This window comes from Mizuhopecten yessoensis, unplaced genomic scaffold, assembly GCF_002113885.1.
Source record: "Mizuhopecten yessoensis strain PY_sf001 unplaced genomic scaffold, ASM211388v2 scaffold716137, whole genome shotgun sequence".
NCBI lineage: Eukaryota > Metazoa > Mollusca > Bivalvia > Pectinida > Pectinidae > Mizuhopecten > Mizuhopecten yessoensis.
This window is the reverse complement of record NW_018479966.1, coordinates 55,827-71,732: the sequence shown is the minus strand read 5'-3', so window position 1 is coordinate 71,732 and position 15,906 is coordinate 55,827. Positions and strand designations below refer to the sequence as shown.

Genomic DNA, 15,906 nt, shown 5'->3' with positions numbered 1-15,906 from the left:
TAACAGATGTTGGGTTTCATTATCCCTTGTAATAACCTGAACATGGCACACCTAGTTACACAGGAACATTCAGTGTAGACATTAAACAAGCTACACCTACTCACACAGGAATATTCAGTGTAGAGATTAAACATGCTACACCTAGTTACACAAGAATATTCAGTGTAGAGATTAAACATGCTACACCTAGTTACACAGGAATACTCATTGTAGAGATTAAACATGGCACACCTAGTTACACAAGATTATTCAGTGTAGAGGTTAAACATGTACCACCTAGTTACACAGGAATATTCAGTGTACAGATTAAACATGGCACACCTAGTTACACAGTAATATTCAGTGTAGAGATTAAACATGCTACACCTAGTTACACAGGAATATTCAGTATACAGATTAAACATGGCACACCTAGTTACACAAGATTATTCAGTGTAGAGGTTAAACATGTACCACCTAGTTACACAGGAATATTCAGTGTAGAGAATAAACATGGAACACCTAGTTACACAGGAATATTCAGTGTATAGATTAAACATGGCACACCTAGTTTCACAGGAATATTCAGTGTACAGATTAAACATGGCACACCTAGTTACACAAGATTATTCAGTGTAGAGGTTAAACATGTACCACCTAGTTACACAGGAATATTCAGTGTAAAGATTAAACATGCTACACCTAGTTACACAAGAATATTCAGTGTAGAGATTAAACATGCTACACCAAGTTACACAGGAATATTCAATGTAGAGATTAAACATGGTACACCTAGTTACACAAGAGTATTCAGTGTAGAGGGTAAACATGCTACACCTAGTTACACAGGAACATTCAGTGTAGAGAATCAACATGGTACACCTAGGTACACAGGAATATTCAGTGTAGAGATTAAAGATGGCACACCTAGTTACACAGGAATATTCACTATACAGATTAAACATGGCACACCTAGTTACACAAGATTATTCAGTGTAGAGGTTAAACATGTACCACCTAGTTACACAGGAATATTCAGTGTAGAGGTTAAACATGGCACACCTAGTTACACAGGGATATTCAGTGTAGAGATTAAACATGGCACACCTGGTTACACAGGAATATTCAGTGTAGAGCTTAAACATGCTACACCTAGTTACACAGGAATATTCAGTGTACAGATTAAACATGGTACACCTAGTTACACAAGAGTATTCAGTGTAGAGGGTAAACATGCTACACCTAGTTACACAGGAACATTCAGTGTAGAGATTAAACATGGTCCACCTAGTTACACAAGAGTATTCAGTGTAGAGGGTAAACATGCTACACCTAGTTACACAGGAACATTCAGTGTAGAGATTAAACATGGGACACCTAGTTACACAAGAGTATTCAGTGTAGAGGGTAAACATGCTACACCTAGTTACACAGGAATATTCAGTGTAGAGAATAAACATGCTACACCTAGTTACACGGGAATATTCAGTGTAGAGATGAGGATTCAGTGTAGAGGTTAAACATGGCACACCTAGTTACACAGGGATATTCAGTGTAGAGATTAAACATGGCACACCTAGTTAAACAGGAACATTCAGTGTAGAGATTAAACATGGTCCACCTAGTTACACAAGAGTAGTCAGTGTATAGGTTAAACATGCTACACCTAGTTACACAGGAATATTCAGTGTAGAGAATAAACATGCTACACCTAGTTACACGGGAATATTCAGTGTAGAGATGAGGATTCAGTGTAGAGGTTAAACATGGCACACCTAGTAACACAGGAATATTCAGTGTAGAGATTAAAGATGGCACACCTAGTTACACAGGAATATTCAGTGTAGAGAATAAACATGGCACACCTAGTTACACGGGAATATTCAGTGTAGAGATTAAACATGCTACCCCTAGTTACACAGGAATACTCATTGTAGAGATTAAACATGGCACACCTAGTTAAACAGGAACATTCAGTGTAGAGATTAAACATGGCACACCTAGTTACACAGTAATATTCAGTGTAGAGATTAAACATGGCACACCTAGTTAAACAGGAACATTCAGTGTAGAGATTAAACATGGTCCACCTAGTTACACAAGAGTATTCAGTGTAGAGATTAAACATGGCACACCTAGCTACACAGGAATATTCAGTGTAGAGAATAAACATGGCACACCTAGTTACACGGGAATATTCAGTGTAGAGATTAAACATGGCACACCTAGTTACACAGGAATATTCAGTATACAGATTAAACATGGCACACCTAGTTACACAGGAATAATCAGTGTAGAGATTAAACATGGCACACCTGGTTACACAGGAATATTCAGTGTAGAGATTAAACATGGCACACCTAGCTACACAGGAATATTCACTGTAGAGATTAAACATGGCACACCTACTTACACAGGAACATTCAGTGTAGAGTTTAAACATGGCACACCTAGTTACACGGGAATATTCAGTGCAGCGATTAAACATGGCACACCTAGTTACGCAGGAATATTCAGTATACAGATTAAACATGGCACCCCTAGTTACACAGGAATATTCAGTGTACAGATTAAACATGCTACACCTAGTTACACGGGAATATTCAGTGTAGAGATGAGTATTCAGTGTAGAGGTTAAACATGCTACACCTGGTTACACAGGAATATTCAGTGTAACCAGGTGTGCCATGTTTAATCTCTACAGTGAATATTCCTGTGTAGCTAGGTGTGCCATGTTTAATCTCTACATTGAATATTCCTGTGTAACTAGGTGTTACATGTTTAAGCTCTACACTGAATAATCTTGTGCAACTAGGTGTGCCATGTTTAATCTCGACACTGAATATTCCTGTGTAACTAGGGGTACCATGTTTAATCTCTACACTGAATACTCTTGTGTAACGAGGGGTAGCATGTTTAATCTCTACACTGATTATTCCTGTGTAACATGGCACACCTAGTTACACAGGATTATTCAGTGTAGAGATTAAACATGCTACACCTAGTTACACAGAAATATTCAGTATACAGATTAAACATGGCATACCTAGTTACACAGGAATATTCAGTATACAGATTAAACATGGCATACCTAGTTACACAGGAATATTCAGTATAAAGATTAAACATGGCACACCTAGTTAAACAGGAACATTCAGTGGAGAGATTAAACATGGCACACCTAGTGACACAGGAATATTCAGGGTATAGATTAAACATGGTACACCTAGTAACAGGAATATTCAGTGTAGAGATTACACATGCTACACCTAGTTACACAGGAATACTCAGTATACAGATTAAACATGGCACCCCTAGTTACACAGGAATATTCAGTGTACAGATTAAACATGGCACACCTAGATACACAGGAATATTCAGTGTAAAGATTAAACATGCTACACCTAGTTACGCAGGAATATTCAGTATACAGATTAAACGTGGCACACCTAGTTACACAGGAATAATCAGTGTAGAGATTAAACATGGCACTCCTGGTTACACAGGAATATTCAGTGTAGAGCTTAAACATGCTACACCTAGTTACACGGGAATACTCATTGTAGAGATTAAACATGACACACCTACTTACACAGGAATATTCAGTGTAGAGTTTAAACATGGCACACCTAGTTACACAAGATTATTCATTGTAGAGGTTAAACATGTTACACCTATTTACACAGGAATATTCAGTGTAGAGAATAAACATGGCACACCTAGTTACACAAGATTATTCATTGTAGAGGTTAAACATGTTACACCTATTTACACAGGAATATTCAGTGTAGAGCTTAAACATGCTACACCTAGTTACACAAGAATATTCAGTGTCGCGATTAAACATGGTACACCTAGCTACACAAGAGTATTCAGTGTAGAGGTTAAACATGCTACACCTAGTTACACAGGAATATTAAGTATACAGATTAAACATGGCACACCCAGTTACACAGGAATATTCAGTGTAGAGCTTAAACATGCTACACCTAGTTACACAGAAATATTCAGTATACAGATTAAACATGGCACCCCTAGTTACACAGGAATATTCAGTGCAGAGATTAAACATGGCACACCTAGTGACACAGGAATATTCAGGGTACAGATTAAACATGGTACACCTAGCTACACAGGAATATTCAGTGTAGAGAATAAACATGGCACACCTAGTTACACAAGATTATTCATTGTAGAGGTTAAACATGTTACACCTATTTACACAGGAATATTCAGTGTAGAGTTTAAACATGGCACACCTAGTTACACGGGAATATTCAGGGTAGAGATTAAACATGGCACACCGAGTTACACAGGAATATTCAGTATACAGATTAAACACGGCACACCTAGTTACACAGGAATATACAGTGTAGAGATCAAACATGGCACACCTAGTTACACAGGCATATTCAGTGTAGAGATTAAACATGCTACACCTAGTTACGCAGGAATATTCAGTATACAGATTAAGCATGGCACACCTAGTTACACAGGAATATGCAGTATACAGATTAAACATGGCACACCCAGTTACACAGGAATATTCAGTGTAGAGTTTAAACATGGCACACCTAGTTACACTGGAATATTCAGTGTAGAGATTAAACATGACACACCTACTTACACAGGAATATTCAGTGTAGAGAATAAACATGTTACACCTAGATACACAGGAATATTCAGTGTAAAGATTAAACATGCTACACCTAGTTACACAAGAATATTCAGGGTAGAGATTAAACATGGTACACCTAGCTACACAGGAATATTCAGTGTAGAGATAAAACATGGCACACCTAGTTACACAGGGATATTCAGTGTAGAGATTAAACATGACACACCTACTTACACAGGAATATTCAGTGTAGAGAATAAACATGCTACACCTAGTTACACGGGAATATTCAGTGTAGAGATGAGTATTCAGTGTAGAGGTTAAACATGCTACACCTAGTTACACAAGAATATTCAGGGTAGAGATTAAACATGGCACACCGAGTTACACAGGAATATTCAGTATACAGATTAAACATGGCGCACCTAGTTACACAGGAATATTCAGTATACAGATTAAACGTGGCACACCTAGTTACACAGGAATATTCACTATACAGATTAAACATGGCACACCTAATTACACAGGAATATTCAGTGTAGAGCTTAAACATGCTACACCTAGTTACACAGAAATATTCAGTATACAGATTAAACATGGTACACCTAGCTACACAGGAATATTCAGTGTACAGATTAAACATGGTACCCCTAGTTACACAGGAATATTCAGTGTACAGATTAAACATGCTACACCTAGTTACGCAGGAATATTCAGTATACAGATTAAACACGGCACACCTAGTTACACAGGAATATACAGTGTAGAGATCAAACATGGCACACCTACTTACACAGGAACATTCAGTGTAGAGAATAAACATGTTACACCTAGTTACACAGGAATATTCAGTGTAGAGAATAAACATGTTACACCTAGTTACACAGGAATATTCAGTGTAGAGATAAGCATGGTACACCTAGTTACACAGGAACATTCAGTGTAGAGATTAAACATGGTACACCTAGTTACACAAGAATATTCAGTGTAGAGATTAGTCCTGGCAACACCTCTTCATACGCACCTGTGTTAGAGAGTATGTTGTCTGTAGGTTGACATTTCTTGACCTTGAAGCCCTCCCTAGACAGCATCCAGGACACACCTCTTCGTTGGTATGGCCTAAGGTGGGGGATGAGGCTTGGGTGCTGCACTTCAACATCCGCAGTTATCTCCTCTTTATCATGTGTTGCTTTGACAACAGTGTACAGATTTTCAATATCATGCTTCCTTGAGCTGTTTTCCTGGTCATACACTGAAATACATACAACTTCAAACATTTCATCAAGAATACAGTGGAACAATATTTTTTTTAGTTCTACAATATCATATTGTGGTAGATTTTGATTGTACATAGGATTACTGTTGCCTTCTTGCTTTGAGCTAGGGTGAATTTCCCTTTAGCTCAGCGGTAGAATGTCTGACTTGGATCCTAGGTATCGCAGGTTCGATCCCCAGGGGAAGCACTCTATTTTCTTTCTTGTTACAAATGGTGTCTGTGGCCCTCCCTGTGGTGACAGGGAGTGAGAAAGTGGGTTGTGGTGTTCGAGGGCGAACACATTTAAAAAGGGGGGAGTAGTGTGGCAGATTTTAATTGTATATAAGATTACGGTCGCCTTTTTGCTAGGGGGAATTTCCCTTTGGCTCAGTGGTAGAGCATCTGACTATGAACCTTGGGATCGTGGGTTCGATCCCCGGTAGAAGCACACTATTCTCTTTCCTGTTACAATATATATATATATGAAAAGGACAGGAGTAATAGATAAACTGTTAAGTTGCCAGAAAAATTCAATTCAGTTAAAGATTTATATAGTTTATTACCAGTAATACAACTTGAACCAACTGAGTTTTGAGTCTGAAAAAAAAGGCTTGAGTAATTATATAATCATACGATATTACCTCCACTTTGTTGTTGAGTACTCACCAGGTGGAGCTAGTCTAAAGAAGTGAGCCATGACCACCTTCAGCAGAATGTTCTGTTTCCTCATTTTGATATGCTCACTCGGGAATTTTGGCTTACACAGTAAGGCCTCTCTAGCATGAATGGTCAGACTAAATCTAAATGTTGTTGGGTCATACTGACCAATAGTCACCACAACCATCTTTGAATTGCACTTATCAAAGACTGCCAGGACCTGTATAGAGGAAAACAGTGTTTAGAATACATGGGTCCTGTTTTTGTGGGTAATATGTGTAACTCAAATATCTAAGTTTTACTTGAAGTGATTGTGATCTGGTACTTACCTCTGTAGGAATATCTATGTCCACACACCAGGAGGTCAATAACCTGGCCCTTGATGGATTCTCATCATTCTCACCCTCTTCAATGTACAGCATACTTTTCCCTGTGACCTCACTGACATAAAGCCAGACCTCTTCCTGGCCCCTCAGCACACAGGTCCCCGGCTCTCCCATCAACCCTGGCAACAACTTCACACTGAACAAACCTAGCACTGTGTGCCACTCATTCTCCCTGAAGGGCAAAGATGGCATTACCCTGACCATGTAGGAACAGTACTTCAAGTTGTCATCAAACATGTCTTGCATCTGTTGTGTTGGGAACTGTGGTTGTTGTATGCTGTTTATTTCGGTAGAGTTTCCTCCTGTTTTACGATCAGGCTCCTGTACCTGTTGTGCCTCATGTAGGATGGAGGGGTCGCTGTCATCAAGTACAGACAGGGATCCCTCAGGGGCTACACCATCAAGCATGTTCCACTCCAGACAGAGCCGTTTGTCCTCAGATGCCCGCTGTGGGGCTGTCTGCTTTCTCTTACCCATTGTTGTGTACTCAGATCAAATCTGTTTTCCTATGTTGGTACCTGATCCAAAGAGTTACTTAATAATAAAGTGGTATACATGTTTATTATCATTATTATCGTTATTTAATAGCCCTTTTTTTTAAAACTGAAAGTTCAAACAATAGCACTTTCAAATGGAGCTAATAAAGTCTCATAGTTAGAACCGTTCAGATGCATTTGTGAATGAAAATGCTGGGGTAGAAATAAATTAAAAGTTATTAGTCAGCAGGGCTAATATTTTCCAATTTAACTAGTCCATGTGCAAATTGTACTAGAACCCATGAATATTATTCAACCACTAGTCCAGCTGGAGATTTCACTAGTCCCAGACTACTTGGTTACCCTTCTATTCTAGTCCTGAAATATATCAATATCAAAATGTAAACAATCAAAAAATATATTTTACTCTGGAATACTGAATTTGGATGCATTGATTTTGTTCCTTGTTACTGTTTGCATCTTGATATACGGATTGCCTCCCTTTGTCCAAATTTTTTTTTTTAAACTCTTTCATAAGCATAATCTATATTTGGGTATTGTGTCACCATTTACCAAGTTTTCACCAAGTTTGATAAACATGGAGGCATTTGCAGTGTTATATAGGCAGAAGAAAAGGAAATATGTGGGGATGTACAAATTTTCCCCATCTGGAAAACACTAAGGCCTATATAATTGTTTTGTTAGTACAGCCAATTTTTTATTGTAATTAATGAATATTACATTATTCATGTACGTCTATTAATTTTATCTTTGCATTAAGTCTATATTTATTTGAAAAATCATGACAATGTATTTATTCATTTTTTCCAAAAACATATACAGCCAATTTTGATGTAAATTTATTTATTTATTATTATTATTATTGCAAATATATATATTAAAAATAAACAGTCAATATTTTCATTGTAATATTAATGTACATATATTAAATGAATTTCCACAAACAAGTGACTGTCACCTTTTCGCTTTTCCCCACAATATTAAAATGCCAAAAACATCGCTGTAATATTTATTTAAAAAAATAATTACTGTGTCTACACTTTCATAATGTTGTTTCTATTTATTAAACATAGATAAACACAAACATGATTAAATATATTTTTAAAAAATAAGAATGTGTTCGTTATCAACTACGATGTACTGAGAAGACAAATATAGGGGACTGGGACGTCTAAAAATTTGCCATTCGCAAATAGAAACAAATAGAAAAATTAAGATAATAACATTAGTGCAAAAAGTACCTTGAGTATCTATTCTAACTAATAGACATATTATTTTACCTCTAAAATGATCCAGAAGTTTCCAAATTCTGCGCTAATTCACACGGTATTAAATCATTTGTTTACGCCTTACTTCAGCATTTATACAGTAAATATAAATTGCCCATCGGTTTTCAGAATTTATACGAAACAGAACGCATATATTTGTTGTCTTTTAAATCGATTGCATAACTAAAATTGTATGAAAAGGTTATATAGATTTCATGGATATTTGTTTTTTTTATCACAGCAGAAATTCCAATTTAAGAAAAAGCATGCCTCTTTGTGTTTCGTTACTTATGTTATTGTTCTCAAACCGAGGCTTGTTGTTTTGGTATCGGCCATTTTAAAAGTAATGCTACTGGATGGTAAGAGAATGAATGGTACGAATCAACGAACATCGCTTTTGTATATGGTGAATACTGGCCGGTTTTGAGACATTTTGATAGAACATTTTACTAAGAAATCCAACGCACTTTAATTTTTACCTTCATCAAATTCATTAGTGATTTGTAAGACACCAAAGCCATCGAAGCAGAATGGCTTGTGGTGCAACTCTGAAACGAAGTATTGAATTCGATCCATTACACAGTCCTGGCCAGACAACACCTAAAAGAAGAAGATGTATGCCGATGACCCTTTCTCCTTCAACTCCTCCAACGAAATATCATCAAATAAACCCTTCTCCGTTTGGGGAAGTGAGTCCAAAATTGACTTCGGGTAAGATATTTTTGACGGTTATGTGTTGTGTGCGGGTTTCTTTCACATTCCTGTAAGCAAACCGTTAAGAACTAGGCCTAACGTTATTTATTATTTTTCTATTGAAGCTATTTGTTGTAAATTAATGTTTGTTATTTTATATGCATGATATTCCCTATGACCAGTGAATCGACAGTCCATGGCTTCCGGAACAGACTGATCAATGTTGAACATACCACATATAAAATATGTTTGCAGTAGGCTAACTTATTTTGTCACAATGTTTTAAACGCCCTTAAATCGTTAGGCCTACATTTTGAAATTGAAATCGAAATCACACAACTGTCCTTAAGCTTCTTTGTTAGGGGCCGGTTCTGTCTTGGCAAGTGGATTTGTAAAAGCAATTGATCGCGTTCGATATTGAATTCCTTTAAAATTAGACATGTTACCAAATTTATCATCAGTAAATAATGTTGTGTCGCCCCAAATCTTGAAGGCCATAGGTTGTTCCACGGTAGACTGTTTCGCCCTAGTCTTTATCATCATTAGACTCGAGTTTGTTAGATTTGTTCATGGTCCACAGGTATCGTCTAGTCATGGGTTTCGCGCGTTATATATTTCCGCGCAGCCAATTTATCAAGCTATATCTCATTACTACGTAATTTGCCAGACACTACACAGAGATATTTTAGACATTTGGCCATCGTCTGTAAACCGACGCAAACATTACCGGATGTTTGTCCGGAAAACATAAGAATTAATCACTGATTAAAAAACATGCATGAATGTCAAGTTATGCTTAATGAATTTTTGATCTTGCTCAAAATAAACCCATATATGAAAAAACAGTGATATATTTCATTCACGATGGGGTCTTTTTTGTAGTCTGACAAACATAGTGTCGTCACATCTCCTCGTCAAATTTTTTCCACTTTCAAAGAGCCAAGGAGACATTCTTATATCGATAAACACTGTTTGCAATGAAACGTAAACCTTGCAATTGTAATGAATGATAATGAACTTCCAATTTTAAACAGAACAAAAGGAGGAATAACTTGCCATCAACCGAAATTGATACGAGACTACTGCACAACAACAAAAATAACAAATCCTATTATAATTTAATAAAATTTCATAAATTGAATCGTTTTGATAATTAATTTCAGGATTTTTTTAATTTTTTTTCACCCAACGAAAATTGTTCGTGTGGGTCACTATGGAGAATTTCGTTTTAGTGTATACAAGTTATCTTTCTTTGAACACTTAATCAAAATAGACACACAGAAACATATGACCGCTACTTCCGATTGGGAAAAAAATTGTAAAAATGTTGATTTTTTTTTTTTTTTTAAAGAGTTTATGTTGCTTGTTTTTTGTTTCCATTAGTATATTGTGTTCATATCTATTACAGTCATCCGTAATTTCAACAGTTTTCTACCTATATGGTAACAGAATCGCGGATGCTTCTTCAGTGCACGGAAACCAATAACACGAGGATACACCCGTAATAATCAAGATTGGTAATTCTGTCCCCTAATAAAACAACCAGTTCCAGAAAACATACAATTTTGTCAGAACCTTCATAGTAATAAGTATCACGTCGGGAGTAGTCTAAAATGACAGGAGATATTTTTTTCATTTAATTTGGTACATGATTTACCAAATATATCATGCAGTATAATTTTCATGAGACTTCATGAACCATCGGAAAATGGTCAAATTCTAGTTGTTCGGACACTGTGCTGTCCCTGGGATGACATGCTTAATCCCTAGTGGGTATTTATGTTGGGCATGTTCAATGTCAGTACAATGTTTCCACGATAGGAAACAAACTTACTTGTTCCTTCCCTAACATTATCATCAATGATGTCGGACACCCGAGTCATTTTCAAGCTGATCAGACTGACAATCGGAAATCTGAACGAAGACTGCCATTTTCTCTGACCTTGATGCTGATAAGCTTCTAAATATAATGAACCAATCAGCATTATTACCAATTCAAACCAGATTATATTCATTTAAGTGTGCTAGTGAGTTCTTCCTGCTGAATACTGTCATGTGAGGTTGACTTGACCTGAATCCTTCAGTATGCAAAAACAGTGACTTAACCCTATTTTGTTAAGGGCATATTCCAACGGCAATATTGTATTTTAGTATACTTTTTACCCTGAAAAGACCCTATTTTGTCTCATGAAAATGAACTTAGTTATTGTGTAATTTGTGTTTAAATTTCCCCAATCATAGTATTTACCAATTCATGATAATTGGTCCTGAAATGACCTAAAAGCAGCATTTCATTGACCTGCACTTATGCTCTTTGTTATGGTAAAATAGAAACTGAATCCATGAATTACTATACACATGTATATATGTGAAATATCAGTTGAATGATAGAAGTGTTTTTGTGCTTTTTAAAATATTTCCGAAAAACACTGAACAATTTATGATAACACAGGTGTAACCCAGTACCAAAAGGCGATTTTTATTTAAGATTAGATTATAAGAAACAGTTTTAATTAATTGATATTTAATTTTCAGAGCAAATTGCTACAAGTCTTGGTCTAGAAATCAAGAGGATGCAGAGAAGGAAACAGTTGCACTACCAATCATCTGGAAGCCAGAGTCCACCCAACATGTCTCCTCAACATGAGGCCTCTTCTTCACACTGCTCCACAGCTATGGAGAGTAGCAGTATATGTGCCTCTCCTTCCTCTTCTTCCACCTCACTATTTAGCGCACTGTCACCCAGTAAAAAGGATGCTCCACTGTTCACTTTCCGCCAGGTCAGTCTCATATGTGAGCGTTTGATCAAGGAGAGGGAAGATCAGGTTCGACAGGAGTACAATACCACACTGACATGTAAACTAGCAGGCAAGTATTGCTCATGTTTATCAATGAAATTGGTTAAAATTGAAAATAAAATAGTATTTCTTAGTTCTTGCCCAAAAACATGTGCATGCTACATATTGCAGAAGGTTTAATATCTAGATATGTATAAGGCTAAAACATAGTGTGTGTGTTCCCTGTTTCTGTCTGAAAAAAATAGGGTCAGCAACTTGGCAGGTAGGCTTTCCCAACGGATATCTTTCTGATTTTTGGCTTGCTTTTGACAAGTACCGCATATTGAGCAGGAAATGGTTAAATAAATATCCACTACAAGCTTTGTTTAAGTGTCGCATTTATGTAGTGTTTTTCTTCCTAAAATTAACAGCTGCCTGTTCCAACAAATATTAAAAAAATGTAGCAGCATGTTCATTGAAAATTTTCCTCATTTTCTTCATTTTGGGGGAAATAAAGCACATTTTGTAGGGGAACTGCTTATATTCGGCTGTAAATCAACATTAAAAAATGACTGGTATGTATTATGAGATGTTCATCATACTGTGTTGGAACATCTATGTTATATGGGATTTTATACTGACCATCTTTCCTTTTTGTTTGTCTTCAATATCAGGACGTTGGGTGATGTTCTTAGTGTTGATGTTGCATGATACATTGCATTTAGTTTCAATTTTACCCTTCTAAGACACCTCTATTCATGTGGACTGATAACCTCGATATGGAGATAGCAATATATTTTCTCATGTTACAATATACATCTCATCTCAGGACTCACAATATTATACATTTCACTGGTTTTCATAATTGGAACTGAATGATACAACAAACCCTAGCTATGTATATACCTACTCTAGAATTTTTGTGCCTAGATTTTTATTGACATTTATAATAGTGATATGCACTGCTAAAGTCAGTACTCCTGCTCTATATAAGCATGGTAAAAATATTTTCAAATTAAGAAGGTCTTGCCTACCGTATGTTTTCTGAGGATGATAGCAGAAACACAATGTTTTGGTCTTAGTTATCTGTTAACAACAACCGTTGGCTATCTGTTTCTACACCGTAATCCCTCAATACATGTATCAATATACAAGCATGTATTTACCTAGCTGCGGGAACCGTAGCTCCTAGGCCCTTTTTTTTTCTTTTTATTATTATTGTTATCGGACCATAGACCAATGGTCGATAACAATAAAAATGAAAAAAATGAAAAAATCGGGCCTAGAAGCTACGGTTCCCGCAGCTAGTATTTACCTTGGTATGTTGACTGCATGTGTTTGGTGCAGTGTTACTGCATGTGTTTGGTGCAGTGTTGCTGTGTTATGGGGAAGTGAGGCGTCGAGTGACACATTCTTAAGATGATGACGTTCAGACACATATTTGCTGCTTTGATATGTACACTAGTACTAGGTAGGATCAACAGATTCAACCAATACTACTATAAAATGTTACCAAATTTCAGCCTTATGTTAAATATAAGAACATATTTTTCATTCCATAACAATACTTTTGTCTTTCAGAACAATACGAGGCTTTCCTGAAGTTCAACCATGACCAGATTCACAAGAAGTTTGGAAATGCACCTGTTAGCTGTATGTATAATGTGTCATATTTGAATAAACATTTTATCAACTTAAAAAAATAGATTAGTAGTGTAGCACTACACCAAATAATTGATATCAATACACGATGCTGCATTTCAAAATATTGTATTGGGGGATATTTCAGTGATTCATTTGTTATAGTAAGGAGATTGGTTTGGTTGTCTTATCAAATAAAAACAATTGAAATGAGGGATAGTCCCTGAAATTAAGTAAAGTTCCCCATTTTTGTAAAGACTATAAATCATTAAGTAAACATTTCAAGCTCGTATATAATGTAAAGAAGATGATGTCTGTGATGCACTTATTGTCTCCTAATTAATTCCATAATATTTATTAGCCTTGCTGCATATTTTGTTCAGTTACATCTGGTTCAGATCAATGATTAAAACTACAGATATTAATATTATTGATTAAAGTAATAATTTCATATTTTTCCACAGATGTGTCTTGATGTGGAGTGGATGGTAGCTGAATTGTCCGTGTCCTTTTTCTGCTTGCAAGAAGAATTTGAAAGAATGATGAACATTTTTATGTTGAATATTTGTAACTTTAACGTAGTGCATGTAAAGGAAAATAATGCACTTGTTAGCCTTGCATGCTTGGGAAGGGATGAACAAATAGATTGGAGGCAAGTGCATTTATTGAATTCACTGAATTGAACGGCATTATTCATTAATGGATTTTTTTGTAGGAAATTCATTGTGTTGTGAAAAACGCTCATAATGAAAAAAGGGATGAGGTAGTATGCGTATCACTGGATAAACTTGTGCCACTGCCTGTTATAAAGTGTTTTGAGTTGCCGTTACAACAGCAATATGTTGTGACTGCTGGCCAGTGTTTCTGGAGGGACAATTAGTCACAAGTATAGACTGATACCACGTCCATGTGTGTTCGCAAATCAGACCTCTGGATCTATAGGATAACCTTACAATTACGCGGGTCTATATACTCTACCAAAGTCAGGTGGAGCCATCTCAAGTGTACTGTGTACTTTATTGTGTTTTATTGATCAGTGTTGGATTGTGTGATGGGACTACTATAGCTACGTGGTGGTACTTTTACAGCGAGTGGTAGCTAGGCCAATCTACACCTCCCTGCTTCTGTTTAGACACCTGTGTAAATATATATACCACTTTGTAATACAATAATAATAACTGTACATACATAGCCATAGTTATTATGCTGCATGTAAAACAGTAGTCCGCAGTTGATACAGATAGACAGATGTCTTCTGAACACTAGGAATATATGGTATAAGTTATTTGATTGGGAGAAATGAGGTGAGGAAGGATTGATCAGTGAATTGCCTTTGTATGGGTGTCTGGGCACAAATATTGTTGCTTTGGATGCCTTTTCAATCATTCAGTTTAATTTGTATCTTGTTTGCATTAATTATAATATTTCTACACTTTTAAGTTATATTTCATTTTAATTATTATTTAAGAGTTTTAGTTTAGCAAACACAAGTAGTGTTTTATTTTATTCCAAAGGGAAACGACTGTTTTCATACCATTATCAGGCAGTAGACTTATAATTGTGTAAATAAATCTTATTGTTGGACATAACTAAAATTGCAAATAAAATCTGATTCACACATGTTTTAGCAGAGTTTTTTGCCCAAATTACCAACTTTATACACCAATCGTGATCAATGCACGCAACTGGCTAAAATAAATATCCCCCCTGCATCCTCCTAGAGCCTATAACAATACGATATTGTGTTCCCTAATAATGTAATTAACAGTCAATAAAATCAAGAGGCCCATATAGGACTTGTGTTGTTCACCTGATTTGTTATGACTTCTTTAATAATGAATATAAGGTTAAAGATCCTTTATCTTTGTAAGTGACATACTGAATATGGTAATGCTGGACTTCTTGCTTCTTCAGATGTTATCACTTCTGATATAATCAATTTAACATGCCCGACCTCTGGTAACCTTGATAGTAAATTGAACTCCTTTACTTTCACAAGCTATATATACATGTACATATACATAATAATGAATTTTTGACTCCTACTTCAATTGATTTGAAGAAGTTTGCTGTTTTTTTATTACAAACAAAATGTACATGTATTGATCCCTGTGACCATAAAGGTAGTCGAAGCA

The 15,906-nt window shown here is 36.1% G+C and overlaps 2 protein-coding genes across 2 annotated transcripts in view; one reads left to right on the top strand and one right to left on the bottom strand.

Annotated features, from left to right (window-relative positions):
• The window catches only part of LOC110441811 (E3 ubiquitin-protein ligase SHPRH-like), a 67,468-nt gene extending 58,717 nt beyond the window's left edge, over positions 1–8,751 (bottom strand). Inside the window, exons 1-4 of the mRNA XM_021485068.1 lie at positions 8,673–8,751; positions 6,839–7,413; positions 6,519–6,729; positions 5,622–5,849 (exon numbers count right to left, since the gene is read on the bottom strand). Coding sequence (XP_021340743.1) covers positions 5,622–5,849; positions 6,519–6,729; positions 6,839–7,372 — 973 coding nt within the window. The 5' untranslated portion in view covers positions 7,373–7,413; positions 8,673–8,751. The remainder of the gene's footprint in view (positions 1–5,621; positions 5,850–6,518; positions 6,730–6,838; positions 7,414–8,672) is intronic.
• Positions 8,752–8,964: 213 nt separating this feature from the next.
• On the top strand, positions 8,965–15,567 carry LOC110441809 (akirin-2-like). The gene is made up of 4 exons (XM_021485065.1): positions 8,965–9,371; positions 11,889–12,221; positions 13,712–13,783; positions 14,236–15,567. The coding sequence occupies exons 1-4, from the start codon at positions 9,191–9,193 to the stop codon at positions 14,244–14,246; spliced, it is 597 nt and encodes a 198-aa protein (XP_021340740.1). The 5' UTR covers positions 8,965–9,190; the 3' UTR covers positions 14,247–15,567.
• The last annotated feature ends 339 nt before the right edge of the window (positions 15,568–15,906 follow it).

Excerpts from the sequence above, each read along its gene's own strand:
- LOC110441809 (XM_021485065.1), top strand. The coding sequence starts at position 9,191 with ATGGCTTGTGGTGCAACTCTGAAACGAAGTATTGAATTCGATCCATTA. Across the intron at positions 9,372-11,888 it reads GAGTCCAAAATTGACTTCGG|AGCAAATTGCTACAAGTCTT; the intron begins GTAAGATATTTT and ends TTTAATTTTCAG. Across the intron at positions 12,222-13,711 it reads ACTGACATGTAAACTAGCAG|AACAATACGAGGCTTTCCTG; the intron begins GCAAGTATTGCT and ends TTTGTCTTTCAG.